General features: G+C 32.5%; 2 protein-coding genes and 1 long non-coding RNA gene across 5 annotated transcripts; 2 read left to right on the forward strand and 1 right to left on the reverse strand.

Moving 5' to 3' along the window:
- The first annotated feature begins 4,969 nt into the window (after window positions 1-4,969).
- LOC130814208 (mitogen-activated protein kinase kinase 6) lies at window positions 4,970-8,925 on the forward strand. The gene is made up of 8 exons (XM_057680281.1): window positions 4,970-5,304; window positions 5,400-5,484; window positions 6,629-6,763; window positions 7,180-7,404; window positions 7,491-7,673; window positions 7,785-8,008; window positions 8,594-8,639; window positions 8,715-8,925. Exons 1-8 carry the CDS (start codon window positions 5,237-5,239, stop codon window positions 8,784-8,786), a joined length of 1,038 nt encoding a protein of 345 aa, XP_057536264.1. The 5' UTR covers window positions 4,970-5,236; the 3' UTR covers window positions 8,787-8,925.
- Window positions 8,926-11,853: 2,928 nt separating this feature from the next.
- On the forward strand, window positions 11,854-19,695 carry LOC130812791 (3beta-hydroxysteroid-dehydrogenase/decarboxylase-like). 3 transcript variants are annotated; one of them, XM_057678396.1, is made up of 10 exons: window positions 11,854-12,297; window positions 13,620-13,859; window positions 14,153-14,242; window positions 14,344-14,477; window positions 15,216-15,386; window positions 15,860-15,985; window positions 16,415-16,494; window positions 17,773-17,971; window positions 18,694-18,796; window positions 19,022-19,695. In XM_057678396.1, the coding sequence occupies exons 2-10, from the start codon at window positions 13,631-13,633 to the stop codon at window positions 19,063-19,065; spliced, it is 1,176 nt and encodes a 391-aa protein (XP_057534379.1). In that variant the 5' UTR covers window positions 11,854-12,297; window positions 13,620-13,630; the 3' UTR covers window positions 19,066-19,695. The 3 variants fall into 3 exon arrangements, with proteins under 3 accessions (XP_057534379.1, XP_057534377.1, XP_057534378.1); XM_057678394.1 differs by having other exon boundaries at window positions 11,871-12,684; XM_057678395.1 differs by having other exon boundaries at window positions 11,871-12,651.
- Window positions 19,696-20,141: 446 nt separating this feature from the next.
- LOC130812792 (uncharacterized) lies at window positions 20,142-24,451 on the reverse strand. Its single transcript, XR_009042124.1, has 3 exons — window positions 24,315-24,451; window positions 22,500-22,629; window positions 20,142-20,923 (listed from the first exon to the last, which is right to left on the reverse strand). It is a non-coding gene; the product is annotated as an uncharacterized LOC130812792 (long non-coding RNA).
- Window positions 24,452-24,645: the final 194 nt, after the last annotated feature.

Raw genomic sequence — 24,645 nt, forward strand, 5'->3', positions numbered from 1 at the left:
CAAAAGCTAAAATCCATTGATTTAAAAATTAGCTTTTTTGTTAATTTTAAAGTCATTTTTCAAATAAAAAACTGAAAAAAAAATTATTTAAAGACAATCAACAAAGTGAAAAAAAAAAGTTTGCTATATCTAAAAAAAATAGTAAGTTAATAAAAAACTTACGTATCAATCCGATCTCTTAATCTTCTAAGGAACACTTCATTATCTTCATCAACAACTTTAAAAATATTTTCAAGTAAAATTTTTTTATCTTGCCTATCCATTTTAGTAAGATTAATGTCATTCTCCACAATCTTCCCATCTTCAGTTGCTATTCTTAACACTCCTTTTCTTAATCTATCATATGTTGGCAACCGTTCGATAGCGGCCCACCTTAGCTCCTCCTCCTCCTCTTCCACTCTTTGACTACTAAATATATCAGTATGACCAGTTGACATAATGTCCCGTAAGCTTTGGGCAGGCACATCAGACCAGCTTATTCGATTACTGCCCGTCCTACCCAAGTCATCGGGGCCCATTGTAGGAAATTATGAATAAATGAACGAAATTTTAAAAGTAGAATTTATATAATATATATATATATATATATATATATGAAAGGATTAGAAATAACAAAAAGTTTCTTATAATCTTGTAGGAAAAGGGGGAAATAAGAGACGGGAACTATTTATAGTGTACTCTACTAGTTAGATGTGGGTACGTTCTAGGAAGGGCTCAAAATGAACGGGTTATTTTCCAAGGTATGAATGTAAAGCAAAATATATGCTAATACATTAATTAAATAAATTTGATATATTCAATTAAGCTTCATGTGAGGCCAAAAGGATATGTTCTCATTTATAATATAACAATAATAAATCATTATTCATTATGATATAAAATATGTTAATGGTCGCATTACGTTTTCAAACCTCAAATATAAAAGTCTTTTATATTGAGACAAAATTGTTTTTTCTTAAAAAAAAAAAAAGTCTTAATTCTACAAAATTAAAATCAATTGCATAAACTAGATTATTAACTTTAGTGATCTTGAATTTCATACTTCACTGTTTGTTTATAAAGGTAGAGGTAAAGGATACTCCTAGTATCTCGCATAAGGCAGGATTCAAGCAGAGAGTTTTTTTCTGAAAAATGCGGACAAATCATATTGTTCCCCTCAAGGAGGGAGTGAAGAAGATACGCGCAGTCAAGAAACCCCTAACTGATACCTGCGTCCAGTTGAGGTCAAACCCCAAACCTTCTGCTCAACATGCAGATGCTTTATTCATTGAGCCACAAACACTTTTGGTTTCTCTGTTTGTTAAACATTCTATAGATTCTTCATATCGAATTACATTCTTATTATTTAAGTTATATTTTATCTTTCTTTCTAATTTTTTTTAATTTTTTAAATTTTGATTTTTTATCTTTCTTATCGATTTTGGATGAACTAATTTCTTATACAACGTATCAAACGGGCAATGTCAAATATCAATTAAACTTTCTCAAAGTAGCATTAGGATAGTAGGGAACGTCTCCAAAATTTATATATTGAATAGATTTCTTTGCTCACACAATGCACGTGCGAATTCGGATATCTTTTTTTAATTCTTCTAATTTTTATTCATTCATAAAGAAGAAAAGTTGAAGGCAAATCACAAATGATGGAAGGAATATTAAGTAGTTAGAATGGAATTATATATTATTGATCTTAATTAGTTTTCTAAGCTATGCATAAAGCATTGACATATTAAATGAAAGTAATGTTAATTAGGTGAATACGTACATATTACATACTAATATAAATGTGATGCTAATTATTAAAATACAATTATACAACAATGAACCAATAGTATACTAATATAAATGTGATGCTATTTATAAAAATACAATTATATAACATTGAATCAATAGTAGATTTTGGAGTTATATATCAAGTGGGGTTAAAAAGTTAAAATAAAGTCTAATTTAAAGTGAATATACGTAGTACAAATTAAAATCTAAAATATAAAGAAATCAATGCATTTAAAATTTTATAAACAATAAATAGTTTGTATATTTTCGATCCTTTTAAGTTTGTATCATAAGACTTAGAAGTGATAAACTTTTGAATCATATGGTACAGCTTTGAGGGACAAAGATTATACTTACTTTATCTTTTTAATTATTTTACAATGTGCAAATTAATGCAACAATTTTTAGATTTTCTTTCGGCAAGAAATAATTTTTACACGTTCATCCATTTATTCAAATTCATTGGGTCACACTGATTGTTGTATAGATTAATCCATATGCTTACATACTACTCCTACTCCACATATTCAACCAAATATTTAGACAAACTAGTATTTTCTGATTCAAGTTTGGTTCATGGTGGTACATAATTAAACGCTTTTTTTAAGTATTTCTTTTATCAATCCCAAATTTTAGATTCGCTACTTATAGAAAAAGAAAAAAAAAATTATTATTTCAGAATATTATATATTTAGGAAGTTAAGATCTTTTTTAATATTTAGGATATTAAGGTTATTTTGTTTTCTATTATTGATGTTTAGGTTAATATTTTGTTTTTTTTTTTAGTCCTAATCTCATGTATAAATAGAGGTGTCTCTCTCATTAATAAATCAATACAAACCAAGTATTCAAAATCCGAATTAATTTTATTTCCGCACTAATGCATGGGTAATATTAGAAACTTTAAAATTTATCACACTCACTGCATGATTTAATTGTCCCGATTAATATTGTTGCAGAATCTAACTTGGAGCAAAGTAATAAAAAGGAAAATCTATCAGTTGCTAACTGAATCTTGAGCTGATAAGGAGTGGTGTGGTTGAGCTGGGAGCTACATACTGCTTGTAGATTCGGCTGAAGCTGTACGTGGCTGGATCATATAGAGTTTTAATAAAATGCATGGTCAACAATAGATAGCGTATCAAAAATATGAAGCATCTATTTTGGACTGCTTTAGTCAACAACAGCGTATCTATAATGTCTCATTATACTCTACTCTTGGTGTTTATCCTCTAATTCTTTGTGTAGTTTTTTCATGCACATTATTTATTTTTATTTTTATTTTTTATGAAAAAAATAGATAAATAAATTTGGAGTGAAAATAATTAAATAAAATAAACTTCCATCAAAACCGATGATGTAGACAACAACTATAAACTCGTTGCAATTGAAAGTTGGGTGTTTGGGGGCTGGGATAACAAGTTAAAGTTGCTGTCAAGAACAGTGATTTGGTCAAAGTTGTTGCCATTAACATCAACTTTGGTCAAATCAACTATTAATTTTAATTAAAGTCAAACTTTAAACAAAGTTTTTTAAATTATTATATAATATAGTCCCTCCTATTCACCTTAAGAGTCCCATTTGACTTTTACGAATTTTAAAGAGAGTCAAAAGTTTACCCCAAGGGTAGGAAAGAAAGTGGTAGTATGAGTTTTTTAATGTAAGGGAGAAAAATTAATATGAGTAATTGAGGGTATAATTGAAAATAGGATAAAATTACTAAGAGCATAAAAATCAAAAACTCATACCAAGATAGAAATGAGACAATTAAAGTGATTTGACCATAAAAAAATGAGACACATAAACTGAGTAAGTATTTGCTATGGTAATATTTATTGACGACTTATTATAAATTTATAATGGACTTGGAGACCCTCACTATAGAGATTATAATAATTGTCTCACATGTAGATGATGACTATTTAATATTTTATGGTTTCATTTTGTACAAGTATAACCATATATGATATATGTACATCATCTAGTTTTATATGTATTAGTTGTACTGGAGCCGCGTCATAATACTATTAGTTGGACTAATTGTAAAGATTTTTTTTTGAGAGGAATTGTTGTATACATTAATCCATATGCTTATATACTACTCCTACTCCACATATTCAACCAAATATTTAGACAAATATATAATAATAATAAATTTCAAATTGATCCCTTGTTTCTCTAAGGTGATAATAATAATAATACTTCCTCCAATTTAGTGCTAATGGTCAGTTCACTATTAATGTCTTATTTTCTATTTTAGTAATGGTTTTTTTTCCATTTTATCGTTACTAAAGTCCATTTTTTTTTTACTTTTGGTTTACTTTTGCCTAATTATATCTACTCACTATCCTTCTAGTGGTCCCCATGACCTTTTTCTTAATATTTGTACAAAACCCATTTGGAACACTACGAGTGATTTGCAGGGAGTAATAAAATAGAATAAAAGACATAACTTAAAGCTCTAAATGATTTAGGCTAAATCTCATATTCCGTGCAGTGATTTTGAATTTCGACTGGACAACTGTTTCTTTTATTTATTTCATTAAGGTTTATTGGCGTTTAAGTCTTTATTTATTTAGTTAAGGTGTATTGGCGTAATATTTTAATTAGATGTTTTATAATTTAATAAATTGAGTTAAAATAATACTTCGTAGAAGATGTCATTGTTAAGTAAAGTAAGAATTTAAGCAGTTTTAGTGGTGCAACTAATATATTCCAAAATGTTACAACTGTTAACCAAATTATTAGAACAATAATTTTCATTGACAAATATACATTAGTTTAGGTAAACAACTTTTCTATTATTGTGTGATATAATCAAGGTAAATATAATTAATTGTAATACTTTATAATTTATTAAATAATAGTCCGGCTAAAATCAACAACAATACAAGTAATACCAATATTCTTATTTACTATAGCAATTGTTTGATTAACAAATATTTTTTAATATCGAATTCGACACATGTGAAGTATAAATGTACACATAAACTTCTAGTCCAATCAAATAATTACAAATGACAAAATTTCAAAAAACTTATTAATTGTTATTTTTGACCAAAATTTATTACTCCCTCAAACCTTAAAATTTTCATTTTTTTTTATTTAATGCAATACTTTAAATTTTTGACTAAGGAAAATTATCATATTTAATTAAAAGTTAAAGAAAAGAGAAAGTATATTCGAGTAGTCCGTACTCCCGACTGTTTGGTTGATTGCTAGCAAGTCGCAATTAAAAATTGGAATACTTTCAATCTTTCATCATCGCGGGTTCAAAATTCAAATTCCTTCCTTGCCAATTTGCTTTTTCCGTTTCACATTTTAATTTTTTTCGATTATCCATCTTCTTCAATCTTCACTTGGAGTATTTTTTTTGTTCTCGCTTCTCTCTCACTGCTAATTCTAACGGCTCTAGGATTTTCTAATCATTTTTATGATTAAACCCTAAAAATCTTAATAACAAATGAAGACGAAGACTCCATTAATTAAGCTCTCTCTTCCTGCTCAAGAAACTCCCATTACTAGCTTTTTGTAAGTTTATTTTCCTATTCGTTTCCATTTGTATCGTCATTTGCTTCTTTTTTGATTGCCGTTTTATTTGAAATTAATAATGGTAATTGTTTTAGGAGTGCGAGCGGCACATTTCAAGATGGTGATTTGCTGCTAAATCAGAAAGGATTGCTGCTTAAATCTGATGACAAGGAACCTCGTGTAATGTTTATTTTTTCTGACTTTGATTTTTTTATTTATATTTGTTTATGCTTCAGCACTAAAATTAGTTGGAATTTCTATTTATTTGTTACAAATTGAAATTGAAGTTCTATTGGTTTTGATATCTTTGTTAAACATTTACTCAGTATTTAAGTGTTCTGCGTAGAAAGCGTAATACATTGAATATAAAGAAAGCTAGAAAAGGTATTTTTTGTTGTTGGAGACACACAAACAGACAAATGAGAGGAAAAACTTAAAAAAGACGGACAATGGCTACCGTGTCTGGAGCATACATCAAAATAGAGAAATAGGGGAGGAAGACAAGTATTTTGGGTATCTTAGGTTACCATAACAACAACAACAATAACAACAATTCACTGTTCCATTGCCGTTAAATGGTTCTCATATAGGGTGGGGTTTGAGAGTCAGATGCATGCAACCTTGCTCTTTGTGAGATCTAACGTTGACGCTTTTAGATTGTAATATCTAAAACCAGTACAAATTTTGTATTGATAGGAAAACTTGAAGAGATTACCAGCACCGAAAAAGATATTACAAATCTTAACTACTACCAAATTCTAGAAACTGAAATTACAATTAAAATAAAATACTTGAAATAAATCTAACAATAAATTGAATTCAAAATAAATGCATGTATAATATATTGCAACTTGGCTTTATGGGTGTATCAAATTCAAAATCAATTATTTGTGTATAGCTAAATCAAATAACATTGTAGCTTAAGATCTATATATATTGCAACTTGGCTTTATGGGTGTATCAAATTCAAAATCAATTATTTGTGTATGATATTAGCTCAATCAAATGACATATTGTAGCTTAAGTTGCTTAATGATAGTGTGAAATCCTCAGGTAAATTGTTTGAATTGGGTTATTGGCACCTATTCTTATGCTAATATGGGTGTATTCTACTATTTGACATATTTTCGCTAAGAGCAACAAATTAATGACTCTATTGTTCTAACTCTCATGGGATTTATGTAACCCATTATTAGCCTCAACAAGTAGAAGTTAATGCTGTTCAGGACTTCAGGTTCAGCATTATAATTGCCTAACCAATGTTGTGATTGGAATTTTGACTTGGAAGTTTTCTGAACTAGCCTGGTCATGTTTGCTTGAACAGCTTTCTGATGTTAAAGAGCTTGACTTTCAAGTTTCACCTGAAGATCTTGAGTCTATCAAGGTCATTGGCAAAGGAAGCGGTGGAGTAGTTCAGCTTGTTCGGCATAAGTGGAATGGGAAATTGTTTGCTTTGAAGGTATTTATGGTTGTTCAATTCAGCTTCTTAACAAGGTGCAACTGCCTTTCTCCCTATGCATCATCAGCAATGTAACTAAGCTTTAGCTTTTATCATTATATTGTTATTGTTGTAAGACACAACGCTTCTTCGTAATTTGAAATTCATGATAGAATATCAAGTTCCTAACATCTCCGTGCACATTTGTCTATTATGCTAATCTTGTAGTTGGGTTATTTTGGCATGTGCCCTAGTTCATATGAGACCCAAAATCAATGGCTTTAATTGATCAGGTGTTATTTACTGTTGTATGCAGAAATTAATATGAATACATTTCATATTATTGTGTTTCACAATTTATATTTGGCTGCTATAGTAATACGAGAAGACAAGATCATTTGCGTTGGATCTCTAAGAACTTATTTTACATGTAACAGGTCATCCAAATGAACGTACAAGAGGAGATTCGTAAACAAATTGTGCAAGAGTTAAAAATCAACCAGTCATCTCAGTGTCCAAATGTTGTTATATGCTACCATTCCTATTATCATAATGGAGCTTTCTCACTTGTTCTAGAGTATATGGACCGTGGTTCTTTGGGAGATATCATTAAACAAATCAAGACGATCCTTGAACCTTATCTTGCAGTTGTTTGCAAACAGGTATCAATATTTTGGTGCGTCTTTTCAATGCTTCGCATAAGAACCTTTTTTCTTTGTGCAAGATGACATATTTTAACCGTTTGCAGGTATTACAAGGTCTTGTATACTTGCATAATGAAAGGCGTGTCATACATCGGGACATAAAGCCTTCCAATCTTTTGGTAAATCACAAAGGAGAAGTCAAGATTACTGACTTCGGTGTTAGTGCGGTGGTTGCCAGTTCGATGGGCCAGCGTGACACGTTTGTTGGGACCTACAACTACATGTCGGTAAGTTCAAAAATCCTTCCTCTATTTAACCCATTAACATGAAATATATGTGTTGTTCATATTCTCACTTTTGAGTTGATACATGAATGGTCGCTTAATTGTTCTGCGCAGCCTGAAAGAATTAGTGGAAGCTCTTATGACTACAGCTGCGACATTTGGAGTTTGGGTATGGTCATGTTGGAGTGTGCCATTGGGCGGTTTCCCTACATTCAATCTGAAGATGAGGTTGGTGCACCGAGTTATTTTGAGCTTTTGGCAGCAATTGTGGGAAACCCAGCACCTTGTGCTCCATCTGATCAGTTTTCTCCAGAGTTCTGTTGCTTCATATCTGCTTGGTAAGAACAAATATATCGACTCTGTTATAGTCTTTGTAGCTCAATACCTGGTCGATATGATGTATATGGTTTGGTGCTCTTGTGGGTAATTGATTTTGTGCAAGTGGTCCCAGAATTTTTTATCTTTGTGAACTTTACTCCGACTCCATTTTGGAGATCAAATGCCTTATTAAGGTTTACTTTTCTCGATTGCTCTTGCTGGTTTTCAACATTGGACTCTGATATGTTACTTGATCTTTGTGCTTTTGGTAGAGATGCAACTACTTTCCTTTCTAAATGCTTTTTTACTCGTATTGTGAGAATGGAGGTTGGAAAAGAGGGGGGGTGGGTGACGATGCTATCTCTTTCTGTGGGGATTGTAGCATTATGAACTCATAATATTATCAGTTCCTATATCTTTGGAGGGCTAGGTCTTTGTTAGGGAATAGGACATTTTATTAGGTAGAGAACTAGAGAACCTCAGAGATCACAAAAAAATAACCATCTTCACTTTGATGCATTTATATGTGATCATGGAATTCCATTCATCCATGAGTAGTAATATACCACATTTTTCTGCATCTAACATGTTGGTTCTCTTTGTAGCATACAGAAGGACCCGAAGGATAGATGGACATCATCAGATCTTCTGGTTGGTATCTGTCAGTAAATATTGACTTAAATTCTGTACTATAATGTCTTCTAATTCCCTTTCTTTTGGCTGCAGAAACACCCATTCATCAAAAAGTTTGAGGACAAAGATATTGATTTGGGGATTTTGGTTGGGAGTTTAGCTTAGAACCGTGGTAAATTTTCCGATATAAGTTTACTCTTTACTGTATTGTAATATTGTAGCTAATGTAATAGAATTTAATACTATACTATGTGAAATTATACTGGTTGAGACTTATGAAACAAGCAAGCAATCGTTTTCATTAGATTCACCATGCCTATCCGGCTATCCCTAAACTGGTATTGTACTATTACAAGTTTACAACATGCCAATGCCCCACAAGGTCTAAGGATCTGACATGAAAACACCATGTTCTCCTTTTGAAAAATTTGAAACTAAGTGCTGTTTTTTGACTCCTTTCTTTATTAAATAACTAACCAATAAATTTTTATCAAATATTTCCATAACAACTGGTATAATGGAGTGGTTAACAAAAAAATTCAATGCTACAATCATATTAGACAATACAATAACCATATTTTCTTTTCTTCTACACTTGCACTCTCTCCTTATCCCTTATGTTTTAGTTGTTTAAGATGACTTGCTAATATAATACTCCATGTTCTCTATTCTGTTTGCCCAAATTAAATTGTATACATAAAAAATCGATAACATATTATATTAACCAGACGTCTCTATTGGCAGACAAAAACATATCAATACTTGTCGTCTTTGTTTCAAAAGTTCTATTAAGAGTGGCGTAGTGGATTTGTACCTAATCTCCACTTTACTCAATTTGTTGTATTTATTTACTCTTCATCTTATTCACAAACTCAAATCTTCTTTATTTCATGTAGAGTTCCTTTTAACCTAATCTCAATTTAGAGTGACAAAACAATTATTATATGTGTTGTACCTAATTTACATGGATAGATGGAGTAGCTTTTAGTTATAAGAAATGCTTTTAATTTCAGAAAAAGATAGTATATACATAATTACATCATCTAAACTCTTGTACCTCAAAATTGGAAGTGAAATAACCTCTGCAAAACAAATGAATTGTAGACATTATATTTATCAAAGTACATGTGATTTATGGGTTTTAATTACTTATTTCTATTATTCACTTATTTATTTTATTTCCCAACTTAATTTTTATTTTCTTTAAATTTCATCTATTTTAAATGAGTACAAAATAAGAGGGAAAACTCTAATTAATCATTGAGTTCTATGTTAAGGCTCATAGCAAGATGCTTATGTCTAAGAAATATGGACGATTGGGTAAAGTTGGTTTAGTAAAAAATATTTAAAATTTCGATTAATTACAGTGGATGAGTAAAAAATTGGCTTATTAATGTTAATTTTTTCTAAATAAAATATGTTCTCTTTGTTGCGTTGCGTTTTCTATATTATATCGAAAAAATCTCATATGGAGAATTAAAATGTTGAATTCTCACTACGACATAGGAGTAGATCTGAGAAAATTTTGTGATAGCAAACTCAAGATTCAGGACACGGAAGAGTAGTACTTACGCATTAAGGAAAATCGCAAACAATAACTATTTACTGTTAGAAAAAATTTTTTGTTGGGACTTGGGTGTTTAGAGAATTCTAAACAAAATTTTGCAATTATTTAAAATTATAGCCATATACTTTAACTCATTTATTAATTACAATCACAATTTTTTTTTTTATAATGGCAATCCATTAACATGATTATTTAGTGGAAAAAATTACCTTGAACAATCCAATATTTTCATGATTTTCGTACAATAATCCCACATATTCATTAACCATGAATAATCCCAACATTGGTCGTATTTTTCTAGAGTAAATTCGATAAACTGATAACTTGTTATAGCAAATTTTAATTTTTTTTAAAAAGATAAATTAAAATAAAATGTCGAAAACAATGTTAAAAACATATTGACAAAAACTCTAATTTGTTTTTATTATTTAGAAATTTTTATGTAAATTTTCAGAAACTTTCTCTGATTTTACATTAATTTTTAGTTTACTTTTTTGGTGAATCATCTACTGTAGCAGGTCATTGGGTTATCACAGTTTACTCTAGGAAAATACCTTCAAAAGTTGGGATTATTCATGGTTAATCAATAGTTAAGATTATTGTAGGAATATCATGAAAAAATTGGATTATTCTAGGTAATTTTTCCTATTTAGTGATTATCGGCTCTACTTTTGACCTTACAGACCCAATTAGCTTGGCAGGATGTCTCTCGGGCCTAACCTATTAAATCTTTATATCCACCTACTGTATCCTTAATGCCTGTTGAAAATAATTCACATGTGAGACAAGATCCCACATTAATAAAATAGTGGGTTGTTGACTTGCATATATATTGCCTACTACCATATGATTTTGGGAAACAATGAACCGAATCAAGTGTATGTGCAAGTCAGCGCTCTTGAAACCGTGGGTTTGTGGGCCAGAACCCCACGGGTGTCCCATGTCCACACAGTGGGCCACTGTGAGATTATGTGATGAATTGTCATGGCCTATTAATGTCTACTAACATTATTCTTAACGTCTACTTATAATATACTTAATACCCACCGAAAAATTACTTAAAATGCATACTTATAATATTTTTAATGCCTACCGAGAAACTTAACCTTTTAGTCTACTTATCATATCTTTAATGCCTACTTGTAATATCTTTAATGCGTACTAATAAATATACGTAATACCCACCAAATTAGTACTTAAGTACTTACAATATTCCAAATGCATGCTTATAATATTTTTAATACGTGTAAAAAAACAACTTGCTCCTTTTTGGGCTAGCTAATTATAATTGACAAGAATTTGTGTTACCCGGGACTATTCCCCCACCTTTGTAACACTCCGAGATTTTAATGACGTAATTATTTAATATTTTAATAGTTTTTAAAGATTTTACAATTATATTTAATTATTTTTGAATTAGTTTCATAAATTTCATTCATATACGAATTTAAACATTAACATACTTATATTGAAAATATAGTTACGATTTCTAAAGAGGTTCGAATTAAAATTATTATTGAGCCCACAAAGGTGAATCTCTTAGTTAGGTCTCGCAAGAAAATAAATCGAGATAAAAAAATAAATAAATAAACCTAATAATAATAATAATAATAATGTTAACAGTAATAACAACAATAAAAACCATGAAAACTTAAATGCTCAAAACGTAGCCGTTACCCTCCTCCCTCATTCCCCTTCTCTCTTTCTCTCACTCCCTCCTCCCTTACTGTGAGCAGCCGGCAGCCTCCACGAGCAGCAGCAGCAGGCGTGCCTCCCCTCCCACGAGCAGCAGCAGCAGGCGTGCCTCCCCTCCACGAGCAGCCAGCAGCAGGTTACGTTGCACCCTCACAGCAGCAGCATAAGGCTGCGTCCCTTCTCACCCACCCACGGCAGCTGAGCTGCGAAACAGCCACCAACAAACGGCCGACAGCAGCAGCCGCTCCTCTCTCTCCTAGCAGCAGCCACTCCTCTCTCTCCTAGCAGCAGCCACTCCTCTCTCTCCTAGCAGCAGCCACGGCTGCCTCCTTCGTCCGCTAACAGCAGTGGCCTGCTGTAAAGCCATAGCACCACCGCAACACCTTTTAGTCTTCACTCCTTTTCTGCCCCATTGTAAGCCCTCTCAAGTTTACTCTAAGTAATCTCCCTCACATGGTCAAACAAAAGTCAACACCTGCGAAAACTATTTTGTTTTTTGTACTAACCGACAACGGCTCCAAATCACAGATTTAAAAATTACATACTTATTTTTTTTAATAAGTTAAAACTTATCTTATTTCGTGTATTTTTTTTATAATTTATCTTATTCATTTTAATTTTTACTTATTTCTACATCTCATCTGTTCATCTTTCTCATCTTCTCTCTCCTTCTTTGAGACACGTGAATGGACACCATGTGACAGATTTCTGTCGATGCTATAATTATTCGTTAGGCAAATGCTCGCATACAAACCATTAATTTTTACGGTATTTCTACATCTCATCTGTTCTTCTAACTGGGTATTGCTCATTTTCTTTGATTATATTCTCTACCTTTTTTGATTATTCAACTATTTTGATTTGAATGGATTGCCAATTTATTTGGGTATCTGTTATGCGGTATTACTACATTCTACATCTAGAGTTCCTGTTGACTTGAATTCTAAATTTGCTTTTTAAGATTTGGGTTTTTAAATCATAAATTATTAGGTAAAATTTAATGTATTTTTGAGCTTGTGATTATTGAGAAATTGCACATTTGGGTATTGTATTGTTTAGAAAACTGCTATTCATTCTTTTGTGGGGTATTACCGTATTAGTATGGAGTTTTTGTTATATTACTTGTTTGTTGGTCAATGGGTATTGGCCTACTTCTGCCTTTAAAATGTAATCTAGAGTTGTATGAGTAACTGTCTTGAAGGAGTATAGAGACTCAAAGAGCCGTACATTATGTCACCCAGATTCTACTTGTGCAGGCGCGTAGATCTACGCGGGGAAGTTGGTTTTGACACGTTTTTGGCCGGTTACTCTTAGTTTTTGACGGTTTCTTTGTATTTTCTTAACCCTAATTTTATTAGGTATATTACTATATTATATAAAGGTCCCATGTAATTAGAATTAGAGGATGCAATGCAAAACACAAAGTGAGGAAAACTATGAGAGAAAAAACTTTGAGAGTCATTTTTGTGGCTTCTCGTTCATCTTGTAACTTTTCGATTTATAGTGAAAAGTTTATTCTCGGTGCCGGTGGGTGTAGCTATCACATTGGTAGTGAACCACTTTAAATTCTCGGTGTGATTTTCTTTATTGTTTGTTTGAATTTTTATTGCTTTCCGTTATTGTTTTCGGTCTTTGCTTCCGCTGTCGCACAACACTTCCTATCCAAACATAGTGCTAGAGTTCATATAAAAAACATTGTACTAGAGTTGCTAATATATTGTTGTAAATGGGTGTAGTTAAATTTCTAATGGCAAGCCAAGAGAAGTGTTGTGTAGTTATTGGAGGAAGAGGATTTGCAGCTAGGCATTTGGTTGCACGGCTGATTCGTGATGAAATATTTTGTGTCCGAATAGCTGACTTAGGTCCCTCCATTAAGCTTGACTCTTATGAGGAGGGAACCCTTGGCAAAGCTTTGCAGTCTGGCCGTGCTCAATATGTATCGATTGATCTTAGAGATAAAGCAACAGTACTTAAAGGTCGGTTATCTCTTTTTTAATCCCCCTCACATTATCTTCAATAGATTGTTGACTTTGTGTGGACAAGCGGCTTTTAAATACGCTATCTATGTTAGCTCTGTTTATAATTGATGTTAATGTCACTGTCACATGATACACTAATCTCCCTGCGAATTGCGAATCAAAAAAAATTATGGTCGGTTTTGGGCTATTTCAGGGTCATTTTGAGCGAATCGTGAATTCAAAAAAGAAATTAACGTGCGAATCATGTTACACTGGTTAATGTTTGTATGATGTAATTTTTATTTTTTCAGCCTGTCAAGGAGCTCATGTTGTCTTTCATATGGCTGCACCTGATTCATCAATTAACAACTACAATCTCCACTACTCTGTCAATGTTCAAGGTGAACTTGATTAGAAATATTCAAATTGGTAATCATGGCTGCCTACTTGTTGGATGATCTCTAATATGCTTTAACTTTGAATTCTATTTTTTCAATGGCAGGAACAAAGAATGTGATTGAGGCATGCATTGACTTGCAAGTAAAAAAATTAATCTATACTAGTTCTCCTAGTGTAGTCTTTGATGGGGTTCATGAAATTCTCAATGGTGATGAATCTTTACCCTATCCAATGAAGGTATAAATGCCATAGAAAATCATTTTTTGAACACTGTGTTGCAACTTGTCTTCGCTTTTCTTCTTCGATATTCTCCTTTGCAATTAGGTTGTTTCCTATGCTTTCCTTGGCATGTTTTCTAGGGGGCTGATGTTGTTGGTGATTTTTTTAAGACAGAATCAACAGTAAGAACAGTTTATACTTCAATGTCATTAAGTGACTTCCACTAGGTTGGGCAAGATTGGCAGTTGGATGTACGCAAACACACCATACCACTAAGAGGTTGTTTCCAATTGACCCAATCATCATCTGCAACTTTTAACCAGTTTATTTTATTGTAGTTCATTATAATCTAAAATCAAAGAGCTATAAATCATTGGTTGCATCTAAAATCGACAATTTTTTGAGATTTAATTATTTTTTTTTTCACTTTCTGTAAGGCCTTGGGTAAAGGAACGCTTCAGTCATCAAAGCACAAGTATATTTTCTCGACCTTGGAATACCTTAATTTTCTACGAACATTCTTTTATTTTCTATCAATCCAGAATTTTCTAGGAACATTCTTTTATGTTCATATAACTGATAAGGTGATTAACGTATCGTCAATTTGTCATGTAGTTGAGTAATGTCTGTAATTACATTTATTTGTAACTGTTGCTGTTGTAAACACTTTAATTTGATTTTTTTATTTTCATGTCTATTTTCCTAGTTTGAAATTTGAAGTACTAACTTATTGAGTTGTGTCATTGGTTCGCCTAGCATAATGATGTCTATTCAGCCACCAAAGCTGAAGGAGAAGCGTTAGTCCTGAAGGCCAACGGTGAAAAGGGACTTCTAACTTGCTGCATACGTCCAAGCACTATCTTTGGCCCTGGTGACAAGTTATTTGTTCCATCTCTAGTTGATGCTGCAAGGGCTGGAAAATCCAAGGTATCCGTGCTTATAATCCTTATAAAATTACTTTTGAATTCTTGTGACGTATGGTTTGACTTGCAGTGGGTTAGTGAATAGTAAATCTACATTCAGGTGGGAAATACTTAGCATATATGGATACTGTTACATTGTAGCCTTGTCTTAGATTCAACGGGCTTTATGATAGTCCATTATATTAATGCGCTTTTCTTTTTACAGTCTGATAAAAAAAAAATTGCATTGATTGAATAAAACACATTTTGAAGAGTACTGTCATCCTCCAATATTCTTGACTCTATCTGTCTTTGTCATCTATTCAGTTATGATTCCGTTCCATGCATTGTATTCTTGATAGGGTCTTTCCCATCCCTCCCCTCAGTAAAGCAAGCCCTTTTTTGTTACCTCACTTTACCCTCTTCTTTATATGATAATTCCATAGATAAAGCACTTCAGCCCCTTTTGACCGAATTGTTTATGTTGTAAATGAACAGTTCCTCATCGGAGATGGCAATAATATGTATGATGTTACCTATGTTGAAAATGTTGCTCATGCCCACATATGTGCTGAGCGAGCTCTTTCGTCTGAAGGGACAGTTGCAGAGGAAGCAGCAGGGCAGGTATTTAACATTTGAGTTCACAACTATCCTTAATTAAGAGTTTTCTACTCATATGCTAGAAAAGAAGGAAAACCCTGCTGTATATTAGTATTATTTGACTTTCAAAGCTGAAGATGTCAATCTTTTCAGACCAACTTGGATATTATAGTTATCATATCCCTTTTTTTCCACCCATTGATGACTTGATATCATCTCTTGTTTCCAGTCATATGTTTGCAATCAAATTTCTTAACATGGGCAATGTATTGTATCACTTCATTCCTTTTTTGATTTTAAAACTAATTGGACAATTATGATGGGTATTTTTAATCAACTATCCTTTCTGTTTGATTCTTCTCTTCTTTCTTTTTTCCTTTGTCTTGTTAAGTAGGAATTACTCTCTGCAGTTTGACTCCATGGGCATTTTTTATTTGAATTGGTTGATTGCAGGCATATTTCATTACAAATATGGAGCCAATCAAGTTTTGGGAGTTTATGTCACTCATTCTTGAAGGTCTAGGTTATTTAAGGTATCTCATCTTTTTCATTTGTTTTCTATTTCACATCTAAAAAACAGATAATGAAATTTACTAAGCACAAATGGTTTTGTCTTAGCTATGTGGGAAATATGTCATTTTTGTTTTAGTTTTTTTTCCAGTGTATGTGCTTGGAGTTTGTTCCAGGAAATCTTCTAAGAATGAAACATTTTTACTTTGATGGGACAATAAAAGTGTAAAGAAATCCATAAAAACTACCAATCTAATGCGGATTAGGTGCCTGCCTAGTAATATTTTGAGTGGAAACAAATGCTTACAAGAGTTTGTTCAAATGAAAAAATGAACATGTATTGCCCTTTCTTCACTTCTCGAGACAAATTGATGGTCAAATGTATCCTTTTTATCAATCTCAAGTAGGATTTTTTGTGACCTTGCAGCTAGCCCAAATCGCACAATACTTTCAAATCTATTAGAAATTAGATCAATAAGTTGAAGTAAAAGTACAACACGAGAAGGGAAGTCTCAATGTTAAAGTTTCTTATCTTGGATGTGGGACAACTAATTTTTGAAGTGAAGTTCCGCCAATGGTGGTATCCTTCTTCTTAATGAGTTATGACTGAAGAGAGTGTTATGGTGCACGTATGAGCTACTATAATACAGAAGGGTCATGAAGATAACCAAAAGTGCGTACAAAAGGATCAGATGACATGAGAAAATGGGAGGAACTAAAATTATTCTCTAAAATTTCATTTCCAAAAATCGTAGTTTTACTGCAATTGGAAACAGAGCTTTATATCTTAAATGCTTAATGTTTTTGTTTTCTTTCTTTGCAATATAAATAGTGGAGAAGCTTTATTATCTGAGTATCATTAGCCAAGTGATGAGCACATCTATTATGTGCACTTGTGAAAAATGATCTGAACAAAGAAATTCTTATTGGGATTTCCAAATTTAAGTTAAAAAAACCTTGTATATGCCCTAGTTCTGAGGTTAGATACCATTTATTTGTCAACTTGTAGAATATATACAGATATGTGAAACTCAATTGCTTCAAATGGGGATTTACAGTTATCTTGATTTTGTGGATTGACTCTATTCGGGCTACTGCAAAAGTTCTGATAGTTAAGATTGAAGAGAATCTGACTTTTGTGTTTCTTTGTTTTGATACAACCTGCAAAGGTAGTTCTAATATTGTTGCGACTTGCGACATATCTGATTTGGATAATGAAGACTAAGATTGTGATGCTGCTTCTGTATTTCTTTGGTGGAACTAACTTTACCTGTCTTGTGTTTTTTCCCTCTTTCTCTCAGGCCAAGAATAAAGATTCCTGCTTTTGTTATGATGCCCATTGCGTATTTGGTTTTGTTTATTTATACTCTACTGGCACCTTTTGGTATGAAAGTTCCCCAACTCACACCTTCAAGAGTCAGACTTCTTTCTCGCAGCAGAACTTTCAATTGCTCCAAAGCAAAGGATCGGCTAGGCTACATTCCCATTGTGTCACTTCAGGTTTTCTTATTTTTTTTGTTTGACGAGTTACATTTTGTGAAAATTGCTCATTAATCATTTACATTTCTTATTTATGTGCAACTACAAATGATGGTTGCTATCAAGGCTCAATCAGAAACAACCTCTTTGTTATTACAAGAGAAAGGTTGTGTACATTCAACCCCTGAACCCTCCCTAAGTGGGAGTTAATAATAGAAATACTTCACATGTGACACAAGATCCTACATTGATAAAATAGTGGGTTGTGGACTTGCATATATTTTGTGAAAATGGCTCATTAATCCTTTACGTTTCTTATTTATGTGCAACTACAAATGATGGTTGCTATCAAGGCTCAATCAGAAACAACCTCTTTGTTATTACAAGGGAAAAGTTGCGTACATCCGACCTCTGAACCCTCCCTAAGTGGGAGTTAATGTTGAAAATACTTCACATCTGACACAAGATCCCACATCGATATAATAGTAAGTTGTGGAATTGCATATATTGGGTGAGCTAATTTTCCTACTACTAAACGGTCTTGGAAACAATGAACCTCGCCAAGTGTATATGCAAGTAAACACTTTTGACCCGTGGGTTTGTAGGCTCAAGCCCACGGGTTTTCCGTGTCCACACGAATGGGCCACTGTGAGATTATGTGATGAATTTTCAAGTCCTAATAGTTAAATGGTGGCATTGCATTGATTTTTTCATGTATTCATATTCATCTTTTGATGACACAGGAGGGTATTGAGAGAACAATTGAGGCCTACTCTCACTTGAGAGCAGACCACCTGCCTAAAAAAGATGGACCTTCTAAATTGCAGAATAATGTTGGTAGAAAAGGTTAGTTCCTTTAATTTTCTTGTGTAAGAGTACTTTCTATGTTTCGGTGCATTAGCTGTTCTAATTTGTAGTTTTCGACATCTCATAAGTCAAAGTCACCGTTAAGATTTCCTGATTTGGAAGAAGCTAACTATATGTGATCTACATATTTCTTGTCTTGTGTTCTTTGTACCCTACACTCTTCGACCTTCATAGTATTGAATTTTCTTGTTGCAAATGATACAGAAGAACAGCAGGGGCTTCTGCAGAATAAACCGAAAGAAGCTTAAAGGGAGTAGAAATGGAAGAAGCTGAAGGAAGGACACTGTTTATTTCGGGATCAGCGGGAATTAGAGAAGGCTTATGTGACACATGTTCCATATTTCAAGATGTTTTTGTAGGGACTGAGAAGTTTGTTAATTTTTTGGCAACCAAAAAATTCTGAAAAGTGAGTGACTGCCATTGTTATGATTGATGAAAGACTAACATCAGTTTCAGTAACAGGGTTTGTAAGCCAAGAGTGGCTCAGGTAAATGAACCTGGTAAATTTGAAAAAATTGAGTTTTTTTTTTAAATACCAAAATAACTTTGGAAATTTTTAATTACCAAAATAAACGTCCTCGTGTCTTTGCCTAAGGTTAGGACATGTTCACTATTAGTAATAACAAACAAGAGAAAAACATTAAAAGTCAAAAAAATTTAGCACGAATTTGTTCGCCATTACTAATAGCGAGCTAATTCTGTTTTTCTCTTGTTCGTTGTTAACAAGCCTTGATTTCGGACACAAAGGCGCTTATTGTGAGAATTAAAATTTTACGAAACTTATTTTGAATTTTTTTTTCTAAAAAAAGCTCATTTTATTGAATTTTTCATAAACCTGACTATTTACATACCATTATGTTGGATAGTTTGTCTGGAAATTTGGCTACTGTGTTGTGTCTTCTGCTTTCAGTTAGCTAATTATCATCAAATCTTGGCTTATAAATTTCAATAATAAAGAAGTGCATTTGGTTTTTGTATCAAATGTTAAGAATGGTAATGAAAAGTTAGTATATATTTGATTAAAATGTCCATGAATAAGTTTAATGGTTATATATTTCTACTTCAATGATCTCATTTTTTTCTTTACAATTTTCATTCCAAAGCATTAACATATAGAAAATAGTATTAAGATATAATGAAGTATTACGAACAATTTTTTTTTTCTATGATAAAATTTTCATTACCATGAAAATAACATAGTACATTTTATGAAAATTTACTCTACAAATAATTCTCATTACCACCATTTAAAATCTACAATCAAATGATGGTTGGAGTAATTTGAGTGAGTGTTTCACCCTCAAATTTGCATTTGTATGTTAATTACACTTGGGACCGCAAGTCAAGTAAAGACTGGTAGTCACCCTCGACTGCTATGTTATTAGTGATTATAACTTCATACAAATGGATCATTTGTATGTCAATTATTTGTGTTGATTCGGAAAAACCTTTTCTACTCCAATAATATTAATACTTTGTCTAAAAATGGATCAATTGGCGTCTCTCAATTTCCAACCAAAGTTGTTTATTTGAAGTGCCACAATTCACATTACACTATAAAATTGTCTCGATATCTCGGTTTTGAAGTTAGGGTATAATCTAAACTTAAATATGCTCATAAATCACAATCCACATTAATAATTTGTCAAAGGCATCATTTGCAAATGACTTCAAAGCAAATTCTAGTTTAGAGTCGGCACATGTTGATGTCAAGTTAAGATTCGAGCCAGTCCAGTCAATTATGTCTTCAAAGATGCATCATTTTGCGCAAATCAACTCATACATAAATTTAAGAGTTTAGTGATAAATCAAACAGAGGTATGGTAGTGCCTCAAAACCGGCACATCAATTAACCATAAGCTGGAGGTATACAGAAAAAACAAGAGCTAAATGTGAGCAAATGAAGGCCATAATCACAACTCAGTAGGCTTAGGCAAGTCTTTATTTGACAAAATAAACCAAATGTTGGAAACGTGACTTGTATCCCTCACCTGCAACTTACATTATAAACTGACTGCTAAACTTTCTCATCGCATCTCTTATGAAACAGTTCTATTTTGAGGATGAATTATTTTCCTTCTTCAAATCAGGCTTCATAAAGGGATTCTGTATCAATCATTGATAAATCGAATATTAATTTGACAAGGAGCAAATCATAAGCACTAGCAAAAGATTTTGACAATAACGAACACTAACACAATCAAAACTAGTATATATAGTAGTTAAAACTTTTAACATATTTCATTCTAAAAGTTCTACCTTTAGGCTTTAGGTGGTTGTCCTTTAAGGGTCTTACATTTTATTTACTTCAGCGATTCCACGTTTACATCTCTTTTGTCTTTTGAAAAACCGACCAATTTTTATGTTATTCCAAAAGATTGCATTGAAATGGCTCTTAACAAGTGGTAAAATAGAGGCTTCTTACAGCTTGTACATGAGGATAAGGCACATATTAACTTGAGATTAATTTAACAAACTCTCAAACAAATTTTGTGGACATCTTAGCTACTGATCTTAATCTATCATTTATGGAATTTTTAAGTTTGCTAAGTAATGCATGTAACAACACACTATATCAGTTCCATGAACAATAACTAATTTTGCAAACAGAAAAAACTAACCTAAACTAGTAACACAAGGAAACAAGCTTTGAATCTAACTTCAATCCAAATTTGATGGTTCCATTACATCAAACATCCAATCCTTCCCGCAAAACCACCTCAGTATCAGCCCTCCCCACTTGAAACCCCAACCCCAACCCCAACCCCAACCCCGACAACGCAATCAGAACCATCAGATTCTCCGGAGGAATGGATTTTTGATGATATTGGACCATCAAATTTAGAGTAACAATTGAAATGCAAAGCTTGCTTTCTTGTCTTACAGATTAGTATAAGACTATTTTTTCTGTTTGCAAAATTAATTGTTATTCATGGAACTCATACAGGCATTACTTGGCAAACTTAAAAGTTCCTGTATATGATAAATTGGGATCAACGGCTAAGCTTCCACAAGACTTGTTTGAAAGTATGTTAAATTAACTACTGCATTATCCCATGAACTGTAAGTCTCCATTTTGGTACATGTTATGAGCCATTTCCGTGCAAACCTGCTATTGTATAGGGAATATTTTGTAGCAAGGGTGGTGGTGGTAGTGGTAGTGGTCGTGGCCGTAGCGATGGACGTAAAAGCAATATAAAAAAACATCATAGAAGCAAGATTACTATTGTTCATGTTGGGTTTAAGAACTTTCAGTTGTGTTTGTTGTTCTGATGGGGAAAATAATTTTCTCATCATAATGGTCGTGAAATAAGACTATAAAAACGGAGATAAGCAGAGAGAAGAAGAGGGAAGAAAGGGGGAAGGGCATTTTTGAGTTTTTTGCTTTTTTTGAAATAACCTACCCATCAATGTCAAATTATGATGATATCTTGCTCAATGAAAATATGAAATCTTAATAGCACCAATCAAACTGGAAGTACTTAGAACAAAAGGTGAACATGCAATAAAATTATAAACCATAGATATTAATCCATATAAGATTCAAAGCATTTCCAATAATTCCAAAATTAATCATGATATACCATAAAATTATATGATTCAAGTGGGAAACCAATATGATATTTGAATTCCAAAATTGAGTTAAACAAACAAATGTTGGGATCTACATAGAAAGACCTACCTCTTGAACAAACAGTAGGTTGCCAACCACAACAGCTCCTATGATCCCACCAGTGATAACAGCAGTACTGCTGAGCAGACTCCACTTTCTGTAAATCATTTTTGTTCCTTCTAATTTTTTCTTCAAAATTCTTTAAGAAAATAGAAGAAAGGAGAAAAAAATTTTCAGTAATATATTTAGTAGATGAGTAGATCTTGTTTCTATATTTATAATAAATAAAACTATGGCTAAGACATAATCACCAGAGAAAAATAAAATGCAAAAGAAATAACAAGTTTATTTTGATCTATTTCTCACAATGCCCTCGGGGATGATGAGACAGGGATTTTTTCTGAGAAAAAAGCCAAAGGGCTTCGTCGTGAAAAAATTGAAAATGATAATATTTTCTGGTACCGACAATAAACTGAACATGTGAAAAGTAACATTGAAGAAAAAACTAAAGATATGTACTTCTAAAAGTCTTCCACAACAGTTTGTTAGGCTAAAGAGAGAATAGAAAGTTCAAACAACAAAATTATTTAACACATTCGTATGTGTTATCTCTCATATATATTCCCTTTAACACCACTAGATCAAAGAAGGGATAGGCATATTCATAGTCTAATAGTCACCTCACCAGAGGACCATATATGAAAAGCTGAAAATTGAACATAAACAATTTTCATAAACATGTCATCTAGCAACTACTTGAGCCTCTCCTTTCTCTTCTTCACACAACAGATATTCAGTAATGCCATACAGTATAAAGACTAGGTTTACAAGATTTCTCCTCCACATTTTCAAGTAACACAAGAGTATACTCTTTCTTTGAATTTGTACAAGTAGAAGAGAACATGGTATCGTATAGGAAGACAAGACAACTGAAACCATTTGGTTTCATCATTTAATAAATCTCCCATGATTCATTTATTCTCTTTGGCCTTACCCAAAGAATAACAAAATGATTAGTCCTTATCGGTTATATTTATAGGGCAAGCTTTGTGACATATCTCATTCATTATTTAACCCATTGCACGTCTTAATCTTATTAATACCAAAAACTAGCTAAAAAGATGTTGTAAATCCAATAGAGTTTATCAATCATCAAGTTATTCAGAAATCCAAGGGTTTTCACGTTCACAAGGCGTTCCCCTATCCAAAATAAAACTGCTATTACAAAAAAAAAAAAGAAAAAAGAAAAAAAAAAAGCATATTTAACGACAAAACTCGACAATTAGGGCTGTTGTTTTATCGAAGCTGACCCAAGATGACCACACTAAGGTAAAAGACCTAGCTACTACTCCTAGCAACAGACAACACTGGTCTATGGCTTGATTGGACATTCTTAACAACACCACCAATGACAGCAATATTGTTGCAATGGGGGAAACCTAGGCCTGGGCTAGGCCATTGCCCAGGTCCTTTAATAGAAACACAAGAGAATGGTAACCAAGTTGGTAACACATGCAGATGTGGGCGTTCGGGCAAGCCTATACCAATATGCTTGATTCGCAGTGCAAGTATGAGTTATCTCATCCTTCATATTAGGTAACACAGAATCATCAATTAATTCATTAATTAAAGGGTTTTGACGTTCGGTGTGTTCCCCAATCCAAAACCGGATTGCTACCCTAGATAAAGCACACTTTACGACTCAAAGACTGGGAAAAACTCGATTTTTAAGGCCGTTGTAAAATCCAGACAAACATATTCAACCACTAACGCACTCAAAATCATTTTCAGAAATTTCTCGATGTCTAATTAAGAAAATTAAACTTTGAATCAATGAAAAAGAATTTCGCTGAGAAATTGAAGATAAAATCAAAGAAGACTTACAGCGAAGAAGATTTAAGAATCAAATAACGCCCAGATCGTAATTCGATTGATTTGGAATGATGGAGAGAGTTGGGAAGTTGGACAACCGGGTCTGGGTTTTATGATGTTTAATTGTTTATTGTTATTTTTTATTAAGACCCTCTCACATGACTTGATTTTATGTTCCAATTTTTATTTTCTTAAAAATTAACGAAATGAAAAAATAATTTTTATTAAGTTTATTTTAATTAATTTTATATTAAATATTAATAAATTAAACTGCTTGTATGGACTCATTTCATAGTGAAATGATCTCATACAAAATGCATTGAGAATTTAGAGCCAACGGGTT

The sequence above is a fragment of the Amaranthus tricolor genome, chromosome 5 (assembly GCF_026212465.1).
Source record: "Amaranthus tricolor cultivar Red isolate AtriRed21 chromosome 5, ASM2621246v1, whole genome shotgun sequence".
Classification (NCBI taxonomy): domain Eukaryota; kingdom Viridiplantae; phylum Streptophyta; class Magnoliopsida; order Caryophyllales; family Amaranthaceae; genus Amaranthus; species Amaranthus tricolor.

What these genes read in the sequence shown, in the direction of transcription:
- LOC130814208 (XM_057680281.1), top strand. Translation starts at nt 5,237, where the DNA reads ATGAAGACGAAGACTCCATTAATTAAGCTCTCTCTTCCTGCTCAAGAA. An exon ending in CTGATGACAAGGAACCTCGT is followed by an intron (nt 5,485 to 6,628) that starts GTAATGTTTATT and finishes TTGCTTGAACAG; the next exon opens with CTTTCTGATGTTAAAGAGCT. An exon ending in GGACCTACAACTACATGTCG is followed by an intron (nt 7,674 to 7,784) that starts GTAAGTTCAAAA and finishes TGTTCTGCGCAG; the next exon opens with CCTGAAAGAATTAGTGGAAG.
- LOC130812791 (XM_057678396.1), top strand. Translation starts at nt 13,631, where the DNA reads ATGGCAAGCCAAGAGAAGTGTTGTGTAGTTATTGGAGGAAGAGGATTT. An exon ending in CTACTCTGTCAATGTTCAAG is followed by an intron (nt 14,243 to 14,343) that starts GTGAACTTGATT and finishes TTTCAATGGCAG; the next exon opens with GAACAAAGAATGTGATTGAG. An exon ending in CTTTACCCTATCCAATGAAG is followed by an intron (nt 14,478 to 15,215) that starts GTATAAATGCCA and finishes TGGTTCGCCTAG; the next exon opens with CATAATGATGTCTATTCAGC.